Below are 21,214 nucleotides of genomic sequence, written 5' to 3' on the forward strand. Positions count from 1 at the left end.
GACCTCTGGTCATCCTGGTCCTAACCTGGCTGCAAAATGTCGGGCCTTCAAGAAAAATGTAGCACATTACCCAGTAAAAAGGAGGGGAAATCCGGTCACCCTGAGCTAAAAACACTCGAAATATAAGTGTATGCTTCTTAGCCCTGTTCCAAATGGAGGGCATTCTGGAACTCCTCCTGGACAGAAGGAGGCTGAAATGTAGGACAGGTCCTGGAAAAGGAGGACGTGCCTGGTCACAACAGCCCCCTTCCAGGGTGACCAGGCATCCTCCCCACCATGGAGGACGAGGCACTGCAAAATGGAGGACCTTCCAGAAGAATGGAGGGACATGTCCCAATCAAAGCTCAAAACTCTGCTAGAGTAATATGAATGGATGTTTCTCCTCATGTGATGCTCCAAATGGAGGGCAGAAATGGACAGAAGGGGCCTAAATGTAGGGCTCTATTCAGCTGAGCAGGACTGGGATTTTAATGCTGAGCTATAGAAGTTTTAATGGTTTGTATTTTAACATATTATATTTTAATTTATAACTGTTTTAATCCTTTGAGTCGTTTAATTTTAAAAAATTTATATTTATGTATTTTTAATATTTTGTGTTGTTTTGTACAAGGACCTCCTTGAGTCCCTATATTGGGAGAAAGGCGGGATATAAGAAAACAACAACAACAACAACAATGTCCTGGAAAAAGGAGGATGCCTGCTCACCCTGAGGTAAAAAACACTGCTAGAAGTTGTCTATGGTTTGTTAAAGTAAAGGCAATTGATTGATTGACTGCTAGAAATGTAAATCCATGCCTCTTAGCCATGCTCAAAATGGAGGGCGTTTGGGAATCCCTCCTGGACAGAAGGAGGATGAAATGTAGGACATGGCTTGGGAAAAGGAGGACGCTTAGTCACAATGAAGGTAAAAAACCCCTCTAAATGTAAGTGTAGAAATGTAAAGCCATGCTTCTAAGTCCCGCTCAAAATGGAGGGAGAGGAGGAGGAGGAGGAGGAGGAGGAGGCTGAAGGACGGAGGAAGGCGGGCCTGGGGGCGGAGCCAGGGGCGGAGCCAGGGGCGGGAGGGTCGGCCCCCTCTGTCCCTGGCCCTCCGCCTGGAAGGAACTGTTCTGCCTCCTTGGTGCTGACTGAGGCCGGGCTCCTCGCTGGCCTTCCAAGATGGCGGCCCCTCCTGCTCTCCCTCCGGGGCCTTGAGAGCCTCCTTCTGCCTGGTTCCCTGGTGCAGAGGCGCCATGGCCCGGAGGAGGAGGAGGGGGCTGCCCTTCCTCCTCCTCTTCTCCTTCTCCTTCTCCCTCTTCTTCCTCCCGGGGGCCTCTGGGGAGGCCAGGCTCTCTTCTCCTCCGGGGCTGGGCTCCCTGCTGGAGGAGTTCCGGCGCCAGCAGCCCCCTGGCGGAGCGGAGGAGCCCCCGGCCCCGGCCCACCAGGACCAGGAGCCCGGCTGCGGAGGGGCGCCGGGGGGCTTCTTCTGGTCCCGCCCGGGAGCCATCATCCGGACCCGGGACTCCCTGGCCCTGGGCGCCACCTTCCTGGGCTCCCCTCCGGGGCCGGTTTCCGGGGCCAGGGCCTGCCTCGACGCCTGCTGCGCCCGAAGGGGCTGCTCCGTCGCCGTCCTCCAAGAGGGAGAAGGGGAAGGGCCCCTCCTCCGCCCCCGATGCTTCCTCTTCAACTGCAGCGCCGCCGCCTCCGGCCCCCGCCCCAAGGGCCCCGTCTGCCTCTTCGCCCCCCAAGAGGGATACGCCAGCTACGGACTCCGCGGAGGGAAGGAAGCAGGGCCCCACCGAGACAGCGCCGGTGAGGGAGGAGGGAAGGGAAGGGAAGCAGGGAAAGGGAAGGAAGAAGGAAAAGGAAGGAGGGAGGGAGGGAAGGGAGGGAGGAGGGAAGGAAGGAAGGAAGAAGGAAAGGGAGGAAGGAAGGAAGAATGAGAGAAGAAGGGAGGGAGGGAGGGAGGAGGGGAAGAAGGGGGGGAGGGAGGGAGAGATGGAAGGAGGGAGGGAGGGAAGGGAGAAGGAAAGGGAGGGAGGGAAGGGGGGAAAGAAGGAAGGAAGAAGGGAGGAAGGAAGGGAAGACGGAGGGAAGGAAGTAGGGAAGGGAGGAAGAAGGGAGGGAGGAAGAAGGGAGGGAGGGAGGGAGAGGGAGGGAGGAGGGAGGGAGGGCATAGTGAGGGAAGGAAGGAAGGAGTCCCCCCTCAGCCTCCTCAGGGACGGAGCCGGATCCCTCCTAGAAATTAGGAGTGGGGTTGGAGGAGAAGGCAGGGTAACCCGCTGTCCTCACTACAAAGGAGGACCGAGCACCAGAGAATGTAGGGCATGCAAGAGAAAGGGAGGGACAGGACCAAACTGGGACAGAAGGAGGTTGAAGTGGAGGATGTGTGCTAGAAAAGGAGGACTCTGGTCACCCTGGTGCTAACAGCAAGGGAGGACGAGGCCCTATGAAACGTGGTCTACTGTAGTTTCAGGAAAGGGGGGGGGGTGTACCAGGAATGCTCCGCAAGCTGCTCTTGGGCCTGTGAAGTAAAAGGCGCTTTGCCTGAAGTGGCCAGATGGCTCTTGGAAAGTGATCAGCTTAAGCCCTGGAACTGAGCAATAGCCATGGGTGGGAACTCTGGGGTTTCTATTAGGGTAGGCCAGTCCAGAGCTGGCCTTGTCTAGAGTAGTGGGAAACCTTCTGTTCTTGCCCAAGGGGCACTGAATTATGCATTAAGCCTCTTGGTTTCTTCTTCTAGCATTGGATCCCTGGCTGGCCCATATTGGTGGATGTGGGTGGTGCATATGGGAGCAGTGAGAGCAACCAAAACAAGTACAGCTTGGCTGTGTGTGTAGTTGAGAGTGTTCACATTCTAAGATGGCCATTTCTGAGAGCAGTTTGAGAGCACTTCTGAGTGATGGGGGGGGGGGGAATCTCAAACTTTAGAGGCTCCAGGACAATATATTGGTTTGTTCTACTTATTATAAGTCAACAGTCAGCATATATACTCTAAGGGTTTGTCGGAAGTTTGTAATGATATCTTACCAGAATATCCCATATGAGCATCCCAAATTGCAGCATACCATTTAGCACTCTGGAAATATGTACTGATTCTTTTGGTTACCATGTTTGTTTCATAAATGAGTGCTCAATGGATTAATGTTGATGGTACCAACTTTTGCTATCTGGGATATACCTTCCCCAGATCTGGTGTACCCACTGACAGCTGGATCAACAGAAAGCAAGTGTGAGCCAGATAGGTGCCAGAATTCAGACTACTTTGAAATTGCCCCATCTGCCATAGAAACTAGGCTTCCTAATCCCAAAATCTTTTCATTTGTGCCACAGGAGCTTTGAATTGTAAGAGTATTAACATCACACTCTATTTTGTTGCTGGGATGTGCTTTTCTTAATTTTGAAAGCTAGGCAATGGAAGTGTGTCATGAAAATAGCAGCAACCTCAACTTTAAATAAATCTGGGATGTGTTCTCTTCGAGTCACTAAACTACTATATTTTATTTAGAAACTGATGAGCCTCCCCTCAGCAAACCTGGTAAAGATGTTATGCTTCAGTTGCCTGTTGACTGGGTGATTCTTGATGGCCGAGAAAGTATGGATGACCATGGAATCATACAGTATGAATGGACTTTGCTTCAGGGTCCCCCGTCATTTGACATGAAGGTACATCAAGCTATGCAATGCACTTATTTCCTGCACTTAATGTTGATATTGTAAAAATCACAATATGATGTTTTAATTGTGCAAATAGATAAATAAGGTAAATTAAAGTGGGGGGGGAGGGGGCTGAGCCTGTAAGCCTGTTCATTTTATTTTGTGCTATTCTAATTTGTTTATTTTTATTTATTGCATCTTTAGACCACCTGAATTTAATAGTTTTCTGAGCAATAAACATTAAAAATAACAAAATACAAACCATAAATTACATCTAGAGACAGCACACAATTTCCTGTATTCTGTTAGTTATAACCCAGTAGAATATACCCATTGAACCAATTGTTGATAAACAGGTAACTGTAACCAGGGTTTTTTTTAAATGGAAGAGTATTATGATTCAAAGGCATGAAATGTAGTTCTTAATTAGTATTTATTTCCTAAAATCTTTACTTATTAAAATATTAGGTTAATATATATTAATATATTGCATAGATAACTGCCCTGCACAGGTCAGACGTTTGTATGCTCTGCCTACAGAGGCTTTCAAGTCTTTCATGGCCCTTCCTACTTGATCCTCCTAACTGGACATAACAGAACTTGCATCTGGCTCCTATTCTATGTAACACATACTCAGTTATTAGCTCTTCCCAATTAGGTTGCTGCAGGTGGCCCCAGGTGTGTTTATATGGCACTTGCCATTATTTGTAGCCAAAACCACAAAGGAGTAAAGTTGGGGTTCAACTGCATTTAAAAATCACATCACAGAAACATCTAGGAGGCTGCCAGGTGCATGGGGCTGGAGCTTACATGTACACCTGTGTCCACATAACCTATCGTGCCTTCCTTGTGTATATGGAAGTATCTGAACAGAGCTAGGAGGAATACATATGCTCATGGTCCTGAAAATGTCTATCAATAACTCTTGGATATGATATGCATTCTTCAGTCTGAGAGGCAAAGAAAGAAGTCTCAGTAAACATAATTGGTTGGGTCCCACCTGTTAGGGCACCCTGATAAGGCAAGATTCATCATCATGCAAGCTCTGTAACTATATTCAGTTAAATGCAGATATAAAGCCCTATACACAACTTTGCACACAGTCCTCAAAGGTCTTGAAACCTGCCAGGCATATGGTTATATTGGGCAATGGGGTTATGTGCAAGCCTATATTGCCATACCCAGTTTTGCCTTCTGCACTAGCAGAATATTTACATAGGGCTTATCTGATCATAAATCAGGGCTGGGAAACTTTCGAGCATCCAGATATTTGATGCTTCAACTCCTAGAAGCCAAAACCAGCTTGGACAATGGAGATGGACTGTGGGAGTTGTGGTTCAAAACATCTGGAGGTCCAAAATTCCCCAGGCCTGATGCTGTGGATTGCATTTATCACTTTTATTAAATTTATTCCCCATAGTTAGGTCAATTATGATTTATTTGCTCATAGCTGATATTTCAAATATCATACATTAGCTAGTAACTGAATGTCCATTTTCCAGAGGTACAGTGGTGAATAGAACTGTGTGTTTGAACAAGATAAAAGGCAGGTGCTGTACTGCTTGAGTCACCTTCGATCTGAACAAGGCATAGTTTGCAATTATCAGATTAATGTTATCAGATTGTTGCCATTACCTTGTGACTAGAAAATGTAATACTTATTTAGATGAGCCAGTCATTGCTTGGAGTAAAGGAGGGCTTGCTTCTTAAATGGCTCCAATGTGTATAAAGTCATTTAATTCTACAATGTGGCATTTTATTCCTACACTTTAGAAATAAAGTGTTTAGTTCTATCCTGTCACATAACAAATAATGTAATGACAAGCTTAGAGCAGGAAGAGGAAGTGGGAGGACCTTGGCAGAATTTCTTTCTGTAATAGTATTTTTGGTAAAATGTGTGGAATTTGTGTACCTGATGTAATACTGCCTCAGGACTCTAACAGTCAAGCAGGACTTTAAAGACCATCCTGTTCTCTTCTTCATCCTTGTCCTACACATTTGCTCTAACCATGTCCTCATCTACACATGAACAGAAACCTAATCAGGTGATAGAATCCCATGGTAGAAACTAGTGTGCTTGAATGCTGGACTACAAGTCAAACAGTTCCAAGACTGTATTCTGTAAACACCTTGGAGCACAGTAGGTGTTGTGCTCTACCTAGAGGAGTCCTTGTTTGGAGGACAACTGCTAGGAAGACATGCTCTAGCTGGAGGACTCTTCATCAGAGGCTAAACCAGAGGCTCCTGACAACAGACTTTTGAAACTTTTACAGGTTGAAGCTGAGACCTCCAGAGAGGATCCATCTCCATCAGAGAAATAGGGAACAGAAACATACTTTCAAAAAGGGACCAACAAGCACTGAGGCCAGACAGTATCTAATGAGGCTTGATTCAGCCAAGGCAATACAGCTGGTTTCATCAAAGAATGATACAGCAATAATCTAGCCACATCAGTGATACTTGTCTATGAGAATAGCTATACACAGTGGTAATATAAATAGACTTGACTCCAGCCATCAGTTGCTGAATTCAACACTAGCCTTTATTAGCCTGATCCCTGGTCATGCCTGGATTCCTGTTACTACGTCTTCTCGTCTTCCTAGACTATCACATTTTTCTCACATTGAATTATTACCCAGTTGGCTTGTTTACTGAGCACTCCCTTTACCAGCTCCTCCAAACAACAGTGTTCTTGTGGACTCCATGCACCAACCCAAGCCTGACTCCTCTCGTTGCTACTCACTTGAAACAATTACTCATTTAAGAGAACTCTTTGTCCCTGTTGGGGCACTTACAGCCACAAGACAGAATGATGTGATGTACTCCAAACAAACATGGTAGATTATTCTGTGAGAAGGGTTGGTTGGTGTGGGGACCTCTGCAGTGGTCATGAAGATCTGAGTTAGAGCTCATCGTTGGAAGGCACACCACCGCTCTATATGGAACACAGATCTTGATTTCACTGATTCCCCCAAATCCTGGAAAAAACAGAACAACAAGCTAGTATTTTTAATAAAATAGAACTGTAAAGGTGTATTATGAACTGCTTCTCTCTGCTGTACATCATTCAGCATCTCTATGTGAGTTTCAGATCATGTGGAAATCTAGTTGCTGTAATTTCTCTCCCCAAACATATAAACTCAAACATTTACTCCCTTTTCTGCCCTTTTCTTTTTCTCCATCCTACCCACCCCCAAGCCAGCATCTTAAAGCAGATAATCTGAATGTCCTCTTTAGTATGGTTAAATTGGGGGGGGGGGGAATCATAATTAGACTTTAAGGTTCCTGTATTAAATGTTGTATTGTTAATTGAAGTCAAGTCAACTTCAGTTTATGGTGACCCTATAAATGAGAGATGTCCAAGTCGCCCTATAATGAACAGCCTTGCTCTGTATTAAATAGATGGTAACAAATCATGTTAAGATATGAGTGTATTAAACCCATAATACTATTTTAAGATTATTATAAATCACAGGACATGAGGAGGTTACTGTACCTTACAAAGTATCTGCTCTTCAACCAAGATTGTGGACATGATGTTTGCCATCTTTTTAAACTTTACTTTTGTTTTTTCTTTATTTACAGAAGGGAGTTTCTTATACTTTTTAGTTTAAAGCATTACCACCATCCATAACCAACACTAATATCATAGCTTGTGACATTATTTCCAGACTCTGACCCCTGGGTTGGGTTTTCTTTTAATTAACAACAGCAACAGTACTGTCATCCTGGACAATTTTGATACATGCTTCATGCTTTTAGAATAACACTGCACTTCTTAGGGTTAAATGTTTTTGGTTTGAGTATGTACCATTTGTCTCACTCATCAGAGGTTTGGTGTGTGTGTGGTGGGAGATTTACTCCCCAAACAAGAATTCCACTACCCAAATGATATTTTCCTTTTGCCCTTAAATGTCTTGCTTTGCAGTAATTTAAAACTTCAGTTGAATTTTTAAAGTTAGAATTTAGACTTCCAAAGGAAAGGGATAGTCAGATTTACAGACACTAGCATAGTGCTATAATAATGTTACCATCTTTCTGTATCTAAAACAACCCAGTTAAGTTGGACAAAGTAGTGTTTAATGTGCTTATTATTCTTCCTACATGTTTCTGACTTTTACAATATAATCTGTCAATGAGAGTGTGAGGGGCTCTGTAAATTAATGTCTTGGTTTCTTTGGGACAGGTGCCTCAGCCAGGAACTCTGAAGCTGTCTCATTTGCAGGAAGGTAAATACATCTTACAGTTGACTGTGACTGACACTGCTGGCCAAAGGAGCTCAGATAATGTCTCAGTGACGGTACTTCCAATGGTTCACTCCAGATTAGGTGAGAAAATAATTGAAACATTCATTCTGAAAGTGTGGTGTCTAGCAAACGTTTTGGAGTGTAATTGAGATTGAAACTGTTCATGATAAAATCATGTGAGGTATTCACTGGCCAGTAGGGTGGCCAGTTGCAAAAGGGGCTAAGAATCCTGCACCTTTAGTAGCTCTGTGAAAGAGGAAATTTCAAAAGGTATAATCTGATTGACAAACCACACTTGCTGAAACTATGTGTGTTATATGACTAGTAAAGAAGTTGGAGTCTGGTCCCATTTTTGCATCTGATCGTGCTACTGATATGTTGTTCCATTTGCCCTGGCAAATTATAGTACAAGCATGATCTGTGAGATGCCATTTTTCCAAATACATTTATTGATTACAGAGTGCAGAATTGTGTTTTAAAGAGATATCTTGCTGCTTTTTCTTTTTAAAGATTTGTTTAGCAATTTTAAATTACTCTTATATGACTGTAAGAGACATTTCATAGTTGAGAAGATAGATACTTCTAGTCTCCATTCCTGTATTTCCATTTTTAAATAACTATTTTCAACTAACCTTTGGTTTAGTGATTTAGGGTTTGTTTGTTTTTTAAATTTGAGCATTGGTCTCTTGCAGGATGTCTTGGGGTTTGTTCACGCTACCAGTTCCTCTGTGATGATGGCTGCTGTATTGATATCACCTATGCCTGTGATGGAGTGGAGCACTGTCCTGATGGATCTGATGAAGCTTTTTGTCAGAAACGTGAGTGTACAGACATTTGAGTTGTAGTATGTATCTGTTTTATGTACAAGAGTCTCAAGAGTCACAAGTCACATACAGACAGGCCATAGCCCAGGGGGGAGAACACATAATTTACAGTGCCTCCCTTGAAGACAAACAATGAGGAGGGGTTGAAGAACAATCACACAAGAGACAAAACAACGGACATGTAAGTCAGCATTCCTTCTAATACCAATCTGTGTCTTCTGTACTCATAGAGGAAGAGCCAAATCTGTACAGTCAGCCCTTGGTATCATCTATGGATTCCACCATTCACAGCTTGAAAATATTCCCTGTAAAGTGAAGTCGAAGGCTTTCATGGCTGGCATCCATAGTTTTTTGTGGGTTTTTCGAGCTATGTGGCCATGTTCTAGAAGAGTTTTTTCCTGATGTTTCGCCAGCATGTGTGGCTGGCATCTTCACAGAATGTTTTCCTGGCAAGGAGTTGGGTGTGTGTGTGTACACACACACACACACACACACACACACACACACACTGTGTGAACCTGGGAAGGCAGGAGCGATTTGCATGTGTATTGTTCTGTTGTTAATGGCAGGCCTCAGGGTGGAAGGGTATGCAAAAGAGAATTAGTGTCTGCTTGAGAGATTTCTCATTTGCATTTGTTGAGTCTTCATCTTGCTATTTTTCAGGACTGGCTTCCCTGTGCATCCTGACATGGTCCAGAATTTCAATGTTTCCAACAACTGCGATGTCAGGATGCACAGGGAAGCCACTGAAATCCACAAACACCTGGACAATTTCAACAGGGAAGAGGAAATCCTTAAAGTAAACAAGGTTTGGCTACCAGTCCTGTATATATATACCCAACTCCTTTCCAGGCAAGCATTCTCTGAAGATGCCAACCACACATGCTGGCGAAACGTCAGGAATAAACTCTTCTAGAACATGGCCACATAGCCCGAAAAACCCACAAAAAACTATTCCCTGCAAAAATTCCAAAATATTGATTTGCCATTATACTTAAGGGACACCATTTTACTATGCTGTTGTATATAGCGGGACTTGAACACTGATGGATTTTGGTATCCATAGAGGGTACCAAGCTGGAACCAATTCCTAGCAGATACCAAGGGCCCACTGCATGCAGAGCTGAAAAGAGTTGGAAGAGACCACAAAGGCCATCCAGTCCAACCCCCTGCCAAGCAGGAAATCTCAGTCACAGCATCCCGTACAGATGACCATCAAGCCTCTGTTTAAGGGAAGGAGATTCCACTACACTCCAAGGGAGTGTGTTCCACAGTTAACAGCCCTTACTGTCAGGAATTTCCTCCTAATGTTGAGGTGGAATCTCTTTTCCTGTAGCTTGTATCCATTGTTCCGGGTCCTGTTCTCTGGAGCATCAGAAAACAAGCTTGCTCCCTCTTCAGTATGACATCCCTTCAAATATTAAGGAAGCTTGTTACTTATTATTCATTACTTTTTCTAGTAACAAAGCTATAACCATAGCTATATGCCACATTATGATCATAACTAAAAGGATACCTAAAAGTAACATCATAGTTACTTTTTATAGTTATAAGGGTACCACTTCATTAAATGGCAGAGGAGAATTATACATTGTGGTTCAAGTACTGGCTCATGCTTTGCTGCACTTTGTGCTACTGTTCATGCTCTGTTGCAGGTATTGTGACAACAGTGAGGTCAAAAGGAAGATACTGTTTTGTACCATAAGCCAGCAGTTTGTAACATCCAGGATTCCTCAAACACAACTAAAATTGATTTAGGAAAAGGATAATAAAATTGCTTTAAAAATTATAACTATAAAAGGGACCAACAACCTGGAGGGAGGGGTTGGAATGATAACTATTAAATAATTATTTTTAAAACCTAATTTTCCAGGTTCTCTATCCATGTATAGGAGAGAGACTGATGGTTGCCTGAGGTTAAAGATTTATAATAAATCTTTAGAAACTCCCCTCGAAATAGTTCCATAATGATTTGATTGTATGGAGTCAGTATGCAAGAGAAGGAAACGATAATTATTGGGAAACTGTACAGGTTATGCAGCCTTACAGTGTAGGATATGGTTAATATGTCAGGTGCAGTGTGGATGATCTGGATTCTCAGAGTCACGCTAAAGATACTGTGTATTTCTTCATGTTGACCTGTGGGATTTCCTGAGAGGTGGAGCCTTCAACAATCTAATTTGGAAGTAAATCTTTGTTTACCATTCAATGACCAATCACAAAACAAAGCCCTGTAAATGGAAGATACATAATTAGGGGAGATCACGTGTTATTGGACAACTTCCATTTGAGGGAGCACCTTTTCTAAAAAGGTGCTAATTTGACTCTCAGTAAAAATTTCTGCTTACCTCTCAGAGTCCAATATACTTGAGTTATATTCTCCTTCTCCATGGAAGCAAATGCTTACATTTGGTAGCATCCCAGTCCATTGACTTGTAGATAGGCAGGCTGCACTTTTAGCTCCTAATATTAGAGAGAAGTGGGCCCTGGCTTTCCCATACCCCACCTACAGGTATTTTATGCTGTCCAAATGGACAGTTCTGACTATCTGTTTAGTACTGTACTGAAGGATACAGGTTTTAATCACAGGTTCTGAAAGGAGGGTGCCCACACTTTGTGCTTCTTAGAAACATTTGTCAAAATGGAAGGCAAGATCTACAAAGGCAAACCCCATTTCTGCAGGCAGACCAGAATACAGTGATTCCTTCACATTTGCAGGTTAAGCATTTGCAGATTTGATTATTTGCAGATTACTGTATTTGCCTAGATATCTGTAAGTCCTCCAGCGCAATTCTGTGGCCACCTTCTGCTGGTGGTTGACCATGGAGCCACATTGCAAGAAATTATTGATACCTAGAAAAGTGTTCTCTCCATTTATAAAAAATAGTCAATATTCGTGTTTTTTCCACTTTCATGTGGGAGCTGTACCCCCAATCCCCACAAACATGGGGGTCCAACTGTAAATATTTTCTTTTTGCAAGGAAAACCTTGTTTGAGTGTTTTATTTCATTCTAAAAACAATACTTTTATCTTTCTATCCATTCAGTTGATATGGGACCAAAGACAATAAGTCATACAGCCATTAGCTCTCTTCAGCAAAATAACATCGGATTAAATAAAGACGCCAACAAGGAACTTGCATTTGAAATCACCCAAAAAACTGCTGAAAACTCTCAAACAGCCAAAACAGACAAGCTTGAGCAATCACCCTCTCAGGGACCAAAGAAACAAACTGCTGGATTTATACCAGGTAATGTTAATAATGATATAGCTTGAAAAAGTTCCAGTACTCCAGTCATGAAAACTAGCATAGACGTGACACTAGCACAGTTAATCCAATGCTGGTTTAATGTCAGGTTTTTGGCATGAGTATGGTTTTCAATATGTAGCATAAATATAGTTTTCAGTATGTCTAATTCTGAGCAGTTACGTACCAGTATAACTTCAGCAGGAAACATTACTTTGCAGAGTACTTGTACTTGGAAGACTAACATGGGCAAACATATTTCCTTTAGTTCAAAAGGAATCACAATTAGGCCTGCTGATATCCATTGCATTATTGCTGTATTACTGTATTTGTGTATAAGTCAACCTCATGTATAAGTCAAGGGAAAGTTTTGAGGACAAAATTATGGATTTTGATATAATCCATGGGTAAGTCATGTGTGCAAATGCTGCCACCACGTCCTCTGCTTCCTTTGCCTCTTGGCGTTCCTTTGAGGGGAAGCGTCAAAGAACCACTGCTGCCATTTTGTCTCATTCCTCTGCTGCTTTATTGGTCAGTCTCCTTTGCACATTAGACAACCTCTGTGAGTGAAGTGTGTTTGGAGTTCCATTTCTTTAACAGATTATTGTTGGCAGGAATGCCTCAAACCATGGGCTATGGTATGAAGCCCACTCAAGAGGCTCGCTTTGCTTTCCTCTCCCCTCTCAGTTTGGGCTCTTCTGCTCAAGGAGTGAGTGTTAGGTTTCTGTCATGTTAACTTTTTCTCTGCAAAAAATAAACATACAGAGCAGATAAACAGACACTTCATCTCCCTCCCCTTTCTCCCCATCATTCTCTCATTCATGCTGGCAAAATCTGCCAGGCTCACTCACCTGAGCCAGCACCACTTCTGGCCTTTTTGAATGGCTGGATGGGAAAATAGCAGCAGCTTTGGTGAATGACTCTGGCTGATTTCACCAGCATGAATGAGAGAATGTCTTGGGGAAATGAGAGGGGAACGGTCTATTTATCTGCTCAATTGTGAGACAGAAACATAACACCTAGAGAGTTCAATCAGAGGGAAGGGGAAGGGAGCCTCCTGGGAGAGCTTTGCACCATAGCCAGCTATTTGAGGTGCTTCTGCCAACAACAAGCTATGAACAATCTGTCCTGATCCTGCACCCAGGCTTACTCATGAGGAAGCCTCTCTGACACTGACACCCTGAATGTTTACTATGCCCCTTGAGTTAGGGAGTGTCCAAATATCATTTCCTTTTCCAATTTTTTGCTCACATTTACATGGACCCATTGATAAGTTGACCCAGGTTTTTGGGGTCTATTTCTTGACTAAAATTTCTCAACTTATATATAATAATTTCAATATAATTTCAGCCTGTGAGGGAGTGAACAGGCAGGCCCATCTCCACCAGGGCTAGCCTGAAGAAAAAGAGCCCTCCCTCCATGATAACTGTCATCCTTCGGCCTGTGAGGAAGTAAACAGGCAGGCTCAGCTCCACCAGGGCTAGCCTGAAGATAGAGAGCAGGCAGGCCCAGCTCCACCAGGGCTAGCCTGAAGAAAGAGAGCCCTCTCTCTATGATAAGTGTCATCCTTCGGCCTGTGAGGGAGTGAACAGGTAGGCCCAACTCCACCAGGGCTAGCCTAAAGAAGAAGAGCCCTCCCTCCAGTCCATCTGCCTTGGTCCAGGGAGAGAATAACCACTGGACCTCATCCCCTTTCCCACCACCATTTCCTTCTCCTTTTGTGTCGTGTCTTTTAGATTGTAAACCTGAGGACAGGGAACTGTCTAATTAAGAATAATAATTGTAAGCTGCTCTGATAGCCTTTAGGGCTGAAGGGCGGGGTATAAATACCATAAATAAATAATATATATATATATATATATATATATATATATATATATATATCTCAAAATGTCAAGAAAATATTGGTTCTCTTGAGTTTAGATGTGGAAATATTTAGCACAGTAAACAAGTATTCTGTATCATATTAGTTGTGATAGATCTTATGTATAAAATCAGACAAGTATCCTGCATCTCCTAATGTTAGACTTCATAGCCTTATGCAAGATCAAGTGTTTTAGTGCCTGTGTAGAAATAATTCCTTTGCTGTCACATGACATGCTCCTGTCTTCCATATGCAAAAGACTGTACAAAAGAACCTAGACACAAACAGATTAAACGTTAATCAGTGTTCCAGTGCACATTTCATCATGGCCTCAAAGGATGGAAAAATTCTTCTTACCAATTGGCAATAAGATATGATCAGCTAGCCTCATAAGATGAGAGAACTCACTTTATGTTATTCTGATTTCTTGTACTGGCTTCTTCTGTACTAAAAATGGTGTTCCCTATTGCTTTAACGTAACAACAGATTTTGCAGTTGGACCAGTAAAAATTTTGCATACACATTTGGAAATAAGTCCATTGAATTTAATGGCACTTGCTTCTTAACAAACACATATATAAAATCATACTGTGAGAAACATATGTGGCTGAACATCACCTTCAAGATGTTGTAGAGTATTTACATTTTGTTGTTTCTATTTTACATTTTACAGATTCTGAGAAAAAGATATCAAATTGTATCCAGTGGTGTATTGTGGTAGTCAGAACACTAGTTTTGTATGCCTACTGCAGCATTTCTCCACCAGCACCACCAGGGTACAAAGCTGTTTCTGCAGTGCAAGGGGGGGGCTTTGCAGTATTATGGGATATGACACAGAGAGGCGCAGTAGGTAAAAGAGGTTAGGAAAAATTGGGTGCCTTTCCTCTCAACAAGGTGTTTTCTTCTTGCCAAAAGCCATCATTACATTACACTCTGTTACCTTCAGAAGCAGATCACTTTTTTCCTATGATTGAATTAATAACATATGATGAGCATTTTGGGGAGCAAAAAAAAAAAATTCTAGCAAGATGCTACAGTAGAAGAAATAGGGCATATCAAAGCATATACAAAGACAGAGAGAGAGAGAGGACAAAAAAAACCCCAACAACCAATTTCTTAGACAAGAATGTGAAGCATGAGCAAACCGTGTTGATGTCTTGCAACCTAGTGTGTGTCCATACCTTCCTCCTCTCAAGGGAAAACAACCTGAGAAGTACCATCACTGTATTAGTTACAGTCAAATTTCTTCCAATCCTAATTTTCCCCTCAGAGCTACAGGAGCAAGAAAGGGACACATTTATAAGTTCTCCAGGCCTGTACCAAGCAAGAGCGTAGTCTATGCCACCTTAAAAACTTGAAATGCAGATGGCAGATGGTGCCAGGGAGGGAATTTTGTTACACTACTATTAAAGAAATTATATAAAAGAGTAAATATTACAACATCTCATTTGGGGCTTATTGTTATATGTCAGCAGATAATACTCATATTTATAGTTTACTCTTCCTATTACAATTGCAGAGCAATGCTTGATGCGCCCTGATGCTGGCCCATGTAATGGACACTTCCCTCGCTGGCATTTTGATGAGTTTTCGGGGACTTGTATACATTTCATCTATGGTGGTTGCAAAGGCAATGAAAACAATTTCCTTCAAGAATCTGACTGCCTTACTGGATGTGTAAAAGTTCATGGTAATAATCAATCACTTCAAAGTGTTGTTTTTTTTTAAAAAAAAAAGGATGATTGTCCAGTGTTGTTCTCATGTAGATCCACTGGAATTGCAGAAACTGCTTTATCAGAGCCCCTGCACAATGCAGGAGCTTCTTTACCAGGGGCCTTACACATTTATAGTGCTATGATTTCACTTTAGCTGTCATGGCAAAATCCTATGGAATCCTGGAATTTGTAGTTTAGGAAGGGGTATTTAAAATTCTCAGCGACAGAGCTCAAGTGTCTCACCAAACTACAAACTACAAATCCCAGGATTTCATAGGATGCTTCCATGCCAGTTAAAGTGGAGTCATAGTGCTGTATCTGAGTAGTGTGAAAGTGCTCCAGTTCACTTAGCAGTGGCACCCAGGAAGATAATCATGCTTGCACAACAGATTTGCTGATTATATTGTACTTTCTTATTCTGCAGCTTCATAAGAAAGGCAGTTGTCCAATGTTTCCCAAACTCTGGTCCTCCTTGTGTGTTAGACTTCAGCTCCCAAAAGCTTCAGCCATCTTGGACAATGGTCTAGATTCTGGGATCTGAAGTCCAAAACACCTGGAAAGCCAGAGTTTGGGAGTCACTGTGTTAAACCATGAGAAAGATCAACTAGAATTCAGAATTAATCATAATAAATGTTTTGAGTTGCATATGTGGCTTGATCCAAAATAGGATTACAACTACATTCCTGGCAGCCATTACAAATCCCCATTTCCCCAATGCAAGGCTTGTTCATATATGCAGAGATAGCTCCCAGTAGTGTGCATGTCATGAACCCATGTCTTGTCTTTGCTTCATTCTGATGGGCTGGTCACCATTATAAAGTACATTTTCCCTCCAACATTTTGATTGCTAAATGAGGAACTATTTCCTTTTCAGTCTCAGGGTATTCTAGATGATATATGAAGCAAATGTTTCCTGACTGTAAGAGAGGAATGTAGTAGTCCAATACCAAAATGAGGGAGCCAGTGATAGCTACATGTTAAACATCACAAGACCAATGTATTTTGATACATATTGCTAATTCTTAACATTGGATGGAAGAATGTGTAAATTATGGCAATCACACTGCAGATAGGTTGTTGCCAGTGAATGTAAGCTGGTTTATGTCAGCCAGTGTGGTGTAGTAGTTTGAGCATTGCACTACAACTCTAGAGATTGAGGTTCAAATCCTTGTTTGGCCATGGAAACCCATGGACACATCACAGCCATGGAAATCTTGGGCACATCACACTCTCTGAGACTGAAGAGTGTGACTTGCCCAAAATCATCCCGTCAGTTTTCATGGCTGAGCAAGGATTTGAACCTCAGTCTCCAGAGTTGTAGCACAGAGTTGAAGGCAAGCCCCCCTCTGAGCAAATCTTATTATGAAAACCCCATGATAGGTTTGCCTTTCAGTGACTTGAAAGCACATAGCCACAACAATCCTGTTCTGCAGATACGAGATTTATCATCTCATAACTGCTAGAGATTCACATTTATAATTGTTAATGACTGCATGTGACCCAAATGATCCTACCATTTCCGCATGGCATCATCCCAAGCAACAGGTTGCAGCGACACAGTGAAATGACAACTGTAGCATTCTCCCAGTTGCAGGATGCCTTGAGACAAGCAGTTGCATCAGGACCTTGTTCTAAACACACCGCATAAACAAGAGAAAGTGCTACAGTGCCCTGACCTGCAGCACATCAAAAACCCTTCAGTGGCGTCCTGCCAGACTAAAAAGGTAGAGGGTTGGATTTTGGTGGAGTGTTGGAATGGCATAATTAGATGTAATGACAGAGTTCAGTCATTGTAATTACTTCTGGCCAAATGGCTGTAATAAAGTTATTAAAGTAATTACTTCTGATGATGCAGGATCTCAGTACTTGTGTACAATGATGTAGTGGAACCAGGGTTTGCAGAGTTGAAGCCCCGTGACTTTTTGAGTAGCAGTGTCTCACATTTTCAGCTCACCTGTTTTCCCTGAGTAGCTACATTCCTTATAGTAGCTGGAGATCAACTGGATTGTGTCAGCAATAAGGTACTATTATGAGCCTCCCCTGCTGTAATCCAAAGTATTTGGGGGTGGCTTGGTCTTGTATAGACAAAACCCATTACCTTTACAAAAGCTCAGTGCTAGGTAATTCTGGGAACTATAGCTTTGTGAGACATTTAGCCTTCTCTGTCAGAGCTCTGGTGCCACAATAAACTACAATTCCCAAAATTGCATAGCACTGAGCCAGAGCAGTTAAAGCGGTCTCAAACTGGATTATTTCTGCAGTATATTTGGGACCTGAGATATACCTATACTTCAACATCATGGTGAATTTTCAGCCAAGGAGATAACTTTCTAAGGGTGAATCCCAGCACTTGTAACTGATGCCCTATGGGATGAAGGATAGCCTCATCTTTTCTAGGGCCCTGCTATGACTAGAGGAGTCAGGTTCTGATACAGCTGCTTCCTCAGCATTTATCGCTCCCAGCCACAAGGGATAGGACAGTTCTCCAAACTTCTATCTTTCCTACTGTGTGAAACTGACAGAATGTTTTTTCTCTCACTGTCCTTGGAAAGTATGCACAGCACAGTGCCAGAATGTGTGATGTTACACTAGTGCTGAATCAGCTACTGTACATTGTTTTTTTAGGTTCATAATAGTTTGATGGGCTATGAAAGAATTCATCCAATCTGCTTCCTTGCCCAGCCACCTATCTATTTTTTTCACTCAGACTCTTTACTGGACCGATTATATTGCCACTTTCCTAAAGCGTGTCTAAGATTTTTTGTAAGGTGAGGAGAAGCTTGCCCACATCTGACACATAACCTTTTACGTTATCGGGTCTGGTGCTTGGTATCACATTGCCAGAGCAGGAGACCTATTCCCCTTTGGCCACTGTAGTCTTAGCAACAGGAATGCTGAGAAAGAGGAACTTTTACTATTTCCCCAGCACTTGGAAGAAAATCATCTGTTCCATAAGCTGTTGGTAATATCAGACCAGTGAGGTCCATGAGACTTAAGAGAATGAGCAGAGGCTAAACTGTAGTAAAACTTGTGGATTAAATATGTTACTATGGCTGTATATATACACTGCAGGATTAATGCATTTTGACACCACATTAACTGCCATGGATCAATGGTATGGAATCCTGGGATTTGAAATTTTGTGAGATATTTAGCCTTTCCTGCCACAGAGCCACAACAGACTACAGATACCAGGATTCCATAGGATGGAGCCATGACAGTTAAAGCCATGTCAAACTGCATTAATTCTGCAGTGTGGCAGCAGCCTATGTTTTAATTGTTTTTGGTGGTTTGTGTAAACCACTTGCAGGTTTGTTTGTTTTTACCTGGAAGTCAGTATATAAACAGTGAGTGTGATCAAGAATAAATAGTGCAATCTTATACATGTGTACTTAGAAGTAAGTGTCACTAGATAAATTCCATTTGGAGAGAAAGGTGGGCTATAAATCCAGTAAATACATACATACATACATAAATGTATAGCAAGGGATACACATTATACACCCCTTCAGATGATGTTGGACTACTACTCCCAGCAATACTGGGAGAAATGTTGAGAGCTAATGGCGGGTTACAAACCGCCATGAAGGTACACGCGGAGCGCGTACTAGGGTTAGGGAGGTGCGGTGCTTCCAGACGGCCGCCGTCATGAGGACGTCACGGCCGTGCCGCCTCTACACGGGGCGGCACAGACGTGACGTCCTCACTCCGCGCCAGGGCACTAGGGCGCCCTTTCCACGGACCAGGAAGAAGCTCCGTTTCGGAGCTCCTTCCTGGTTTGCAGCGGTGCTTTGCTTCACTGGGTACAGCCTTCAGGCGGCCCCTTTCTCCTTCTCCCCGCCACCGGGGGGTGTCCTTGGGGCTTGAAGCCCCAGGGACACCCCTTTTCGGGCTGCGGGGAAGTGGCGTTTTGCTGCTTCCCCGCAGCCTGAAAAGCGGCGGATCGGGGCCGCAGCGGCTGCCGTTCTGGCAACTGAGGCCCCGATACACTGGGGAAAGGGGTGGGTGCAGCCTGCCCCAAATGGGCGGTCTATAACCCGCCATAGTTCAGCAAGAGCTGGAGAACTACACAGTTCTCATCCTTCATTTATTGGACTGCAGCCTTGATGACACGTTATTCCCACTGAAATCAGTAGAACATGTTACTCAAGACAAATTTGTATTTTTAAAATACAATTTATTTCAGTCGAATGAAGGCTTAATTTCATATGAGCCCTCCCTAAACAAAGGGCATTTTGAAAAGCTCTGCCTAGAACATGCAACCTGCATGCTGTGTCAGTGTATAACATGCTAATATGTGTTGTTTGTTTGTTTTCTGTGAGCTTTAACTTACAAATATAATGTAATACAATCCAAAATATGGTTGGGCAAGAAACAAAAAGCAAATGTCTTCTATTTCTTCAATTTTTTATATTCTGTTAATCCTTTCTAATATTTAGTAAGTTTTCTTTTTATAAATCTTAAGGAAATTAATGTCAGTATTTACTGTAGTAACTGAAATGAAGGCGTTAATACAGATTATGGTGTAAATTATTCCTGAATCATAATAGATATAATCATCTGATTAATGTTTTCAGAGTCTAGAACCTCAGGGAAAGGCACAGATGATAAGGATGAAACTGACATTGCATTGTTAAAGGGCACTAAAACTGAAAAAAGCCATCCAGTTCCAGAAGCAGGTACTGTAATTATGAGATTACATTTTCCTTACCATGGAATTAGGTTTGAGCTAAGCATTTAAGAGCCATGCAGGACTTGATTAAAAGCCCATCTACTCCAGACTTCTGATCACATAGTGGCCATCCAAATGCTTTTGGGAAGCATGTATCTGGGCATGAATGCAAAAGCACCCTCCTTGGGTTTTCCAGCAAATGGTGTTGAAAGACATGTGACCTCTGATATTGGAAGTGATGTACAGTCCGTCTTCGCCTTACGCGGTGGATCCGTTCCGGATCCCTCCGCGTAAGGCAAATTCCACCTATGCTTGAGCCCCATTGGAAACAATGGGGCTCGTGTGCAGCGGCGCGGGCGCGCGCGAGGCGCAACAGGGGCGCGCGCCCATTCAATTGAATGGGACACGCCGCCCCTTCCGTCCCGTGTGCGCCCCGCGGCTTGAGCGCGTATGGTGCGCCCGCGTATGGCACGGGCGCACTGTATAGCCATTGTGACTCCTTGCCACTGATAGGCTTATCCTCCATGAATCTGTCTTTTAAAGCTGTCACAAGTTGGTTGCCATCACAACATCTCTGAGTAGTTTAATTATGCACTCTATGGCTGCATCTGCACTGTAGAAATAATCCAGTTTGACACAATTTTGACTGTCATGGCTCAGTGCCATGGAATTCTAGGAGCTGTAATTTGTTATGGCACCAGGGAAAGCTAAATATCTTACAAAACTATGCATCCCACAATTCCATGGCATTTAAAGTGGTGTCAAACTGGATTGTTTCTGTTCTGCAGATGCAGCCTATAAATGTATTTTTATCAAATCTGAATTTCCCTCCCATAGCTTCAGATGACAACTCTGGTTTCTGGTATGAGAGAAGAAGAAGAAATATATCTCTATCCATGTTCTCTCCAACACATAAAATCTATCTTTTCTTGCCTTTTTTCTAAGATAAAACAGCTCCAAATATCTCATAGGGAGGTTGCTCTAGCACTTTGATTGTTTTGTACCCGTT

At 42.8% G+C, this 21,214-nt stretch overlaps 1 protein-coding gene across 2 annotated transcripts in view; it reads left to right on the plus strand.

Annotated features, from left to right (window-relative positions):
- Positions 1–695: 695 nt before the first annotated feature.
- LRP11 (LDL receptor related protein 11) overlaps positions 696–21,214 on the plus strand; it is a 25,437-nt gene continuing 4,918 nt past the window's right edge. The window contains exons 1-8 of one of the 2 annotated variants that reach the window (XM_042442411.1): positions 696–711; positions 803–1,791; positions 3,488–3,645; positions 7,823–7,964; positions 8,576–8,701; positions 11,754–11,957; positions 15,338–15,508; positions 20,111–20,212. In XM_042442411.1, the coding sequence (XP_042298345.1) occupies positions 1,233–1,791; positions 3,488–3,645; positions 7,823–7,964; positions 8,576–8,701; positions 11,754–11,957; positions 15,338–15,508; positions 20,111–20,212 (1,462 nt within the window). In that variant the 5' untranslated portion in view covers positions 696–711; positions 803–1,232. Of the gene's footprint in view, positions 712–782; positions 1,792–3,487; positions 3,646–7,822; positions 7,965–8,575; positions 8,702–11,753; positions 11,958–15,337; positions 15,509–20,110; positions 20,213–21,214 lie in introns of those variants that run through there. The other variant, XM_042442421.1, reaches the window with a different exon arrangement.

The sequence above is a fragment of the Sceloporus undulatus genome, chromosome 1 (assembly GCF_019175285.1).
Source record: "Sceloporus undulatus isolate JIND9_A2432 ecotype Alabama chromosome 1, SceUnd_v1.1, whole genome shotgun sequence".
Taxonomy (NCBI): Eukaryota; Metazoa; Chordata; class Lepidosauria; order Squamata; family Phrynosomatidae; genus Sceloporus; species Sceloporus undulatus.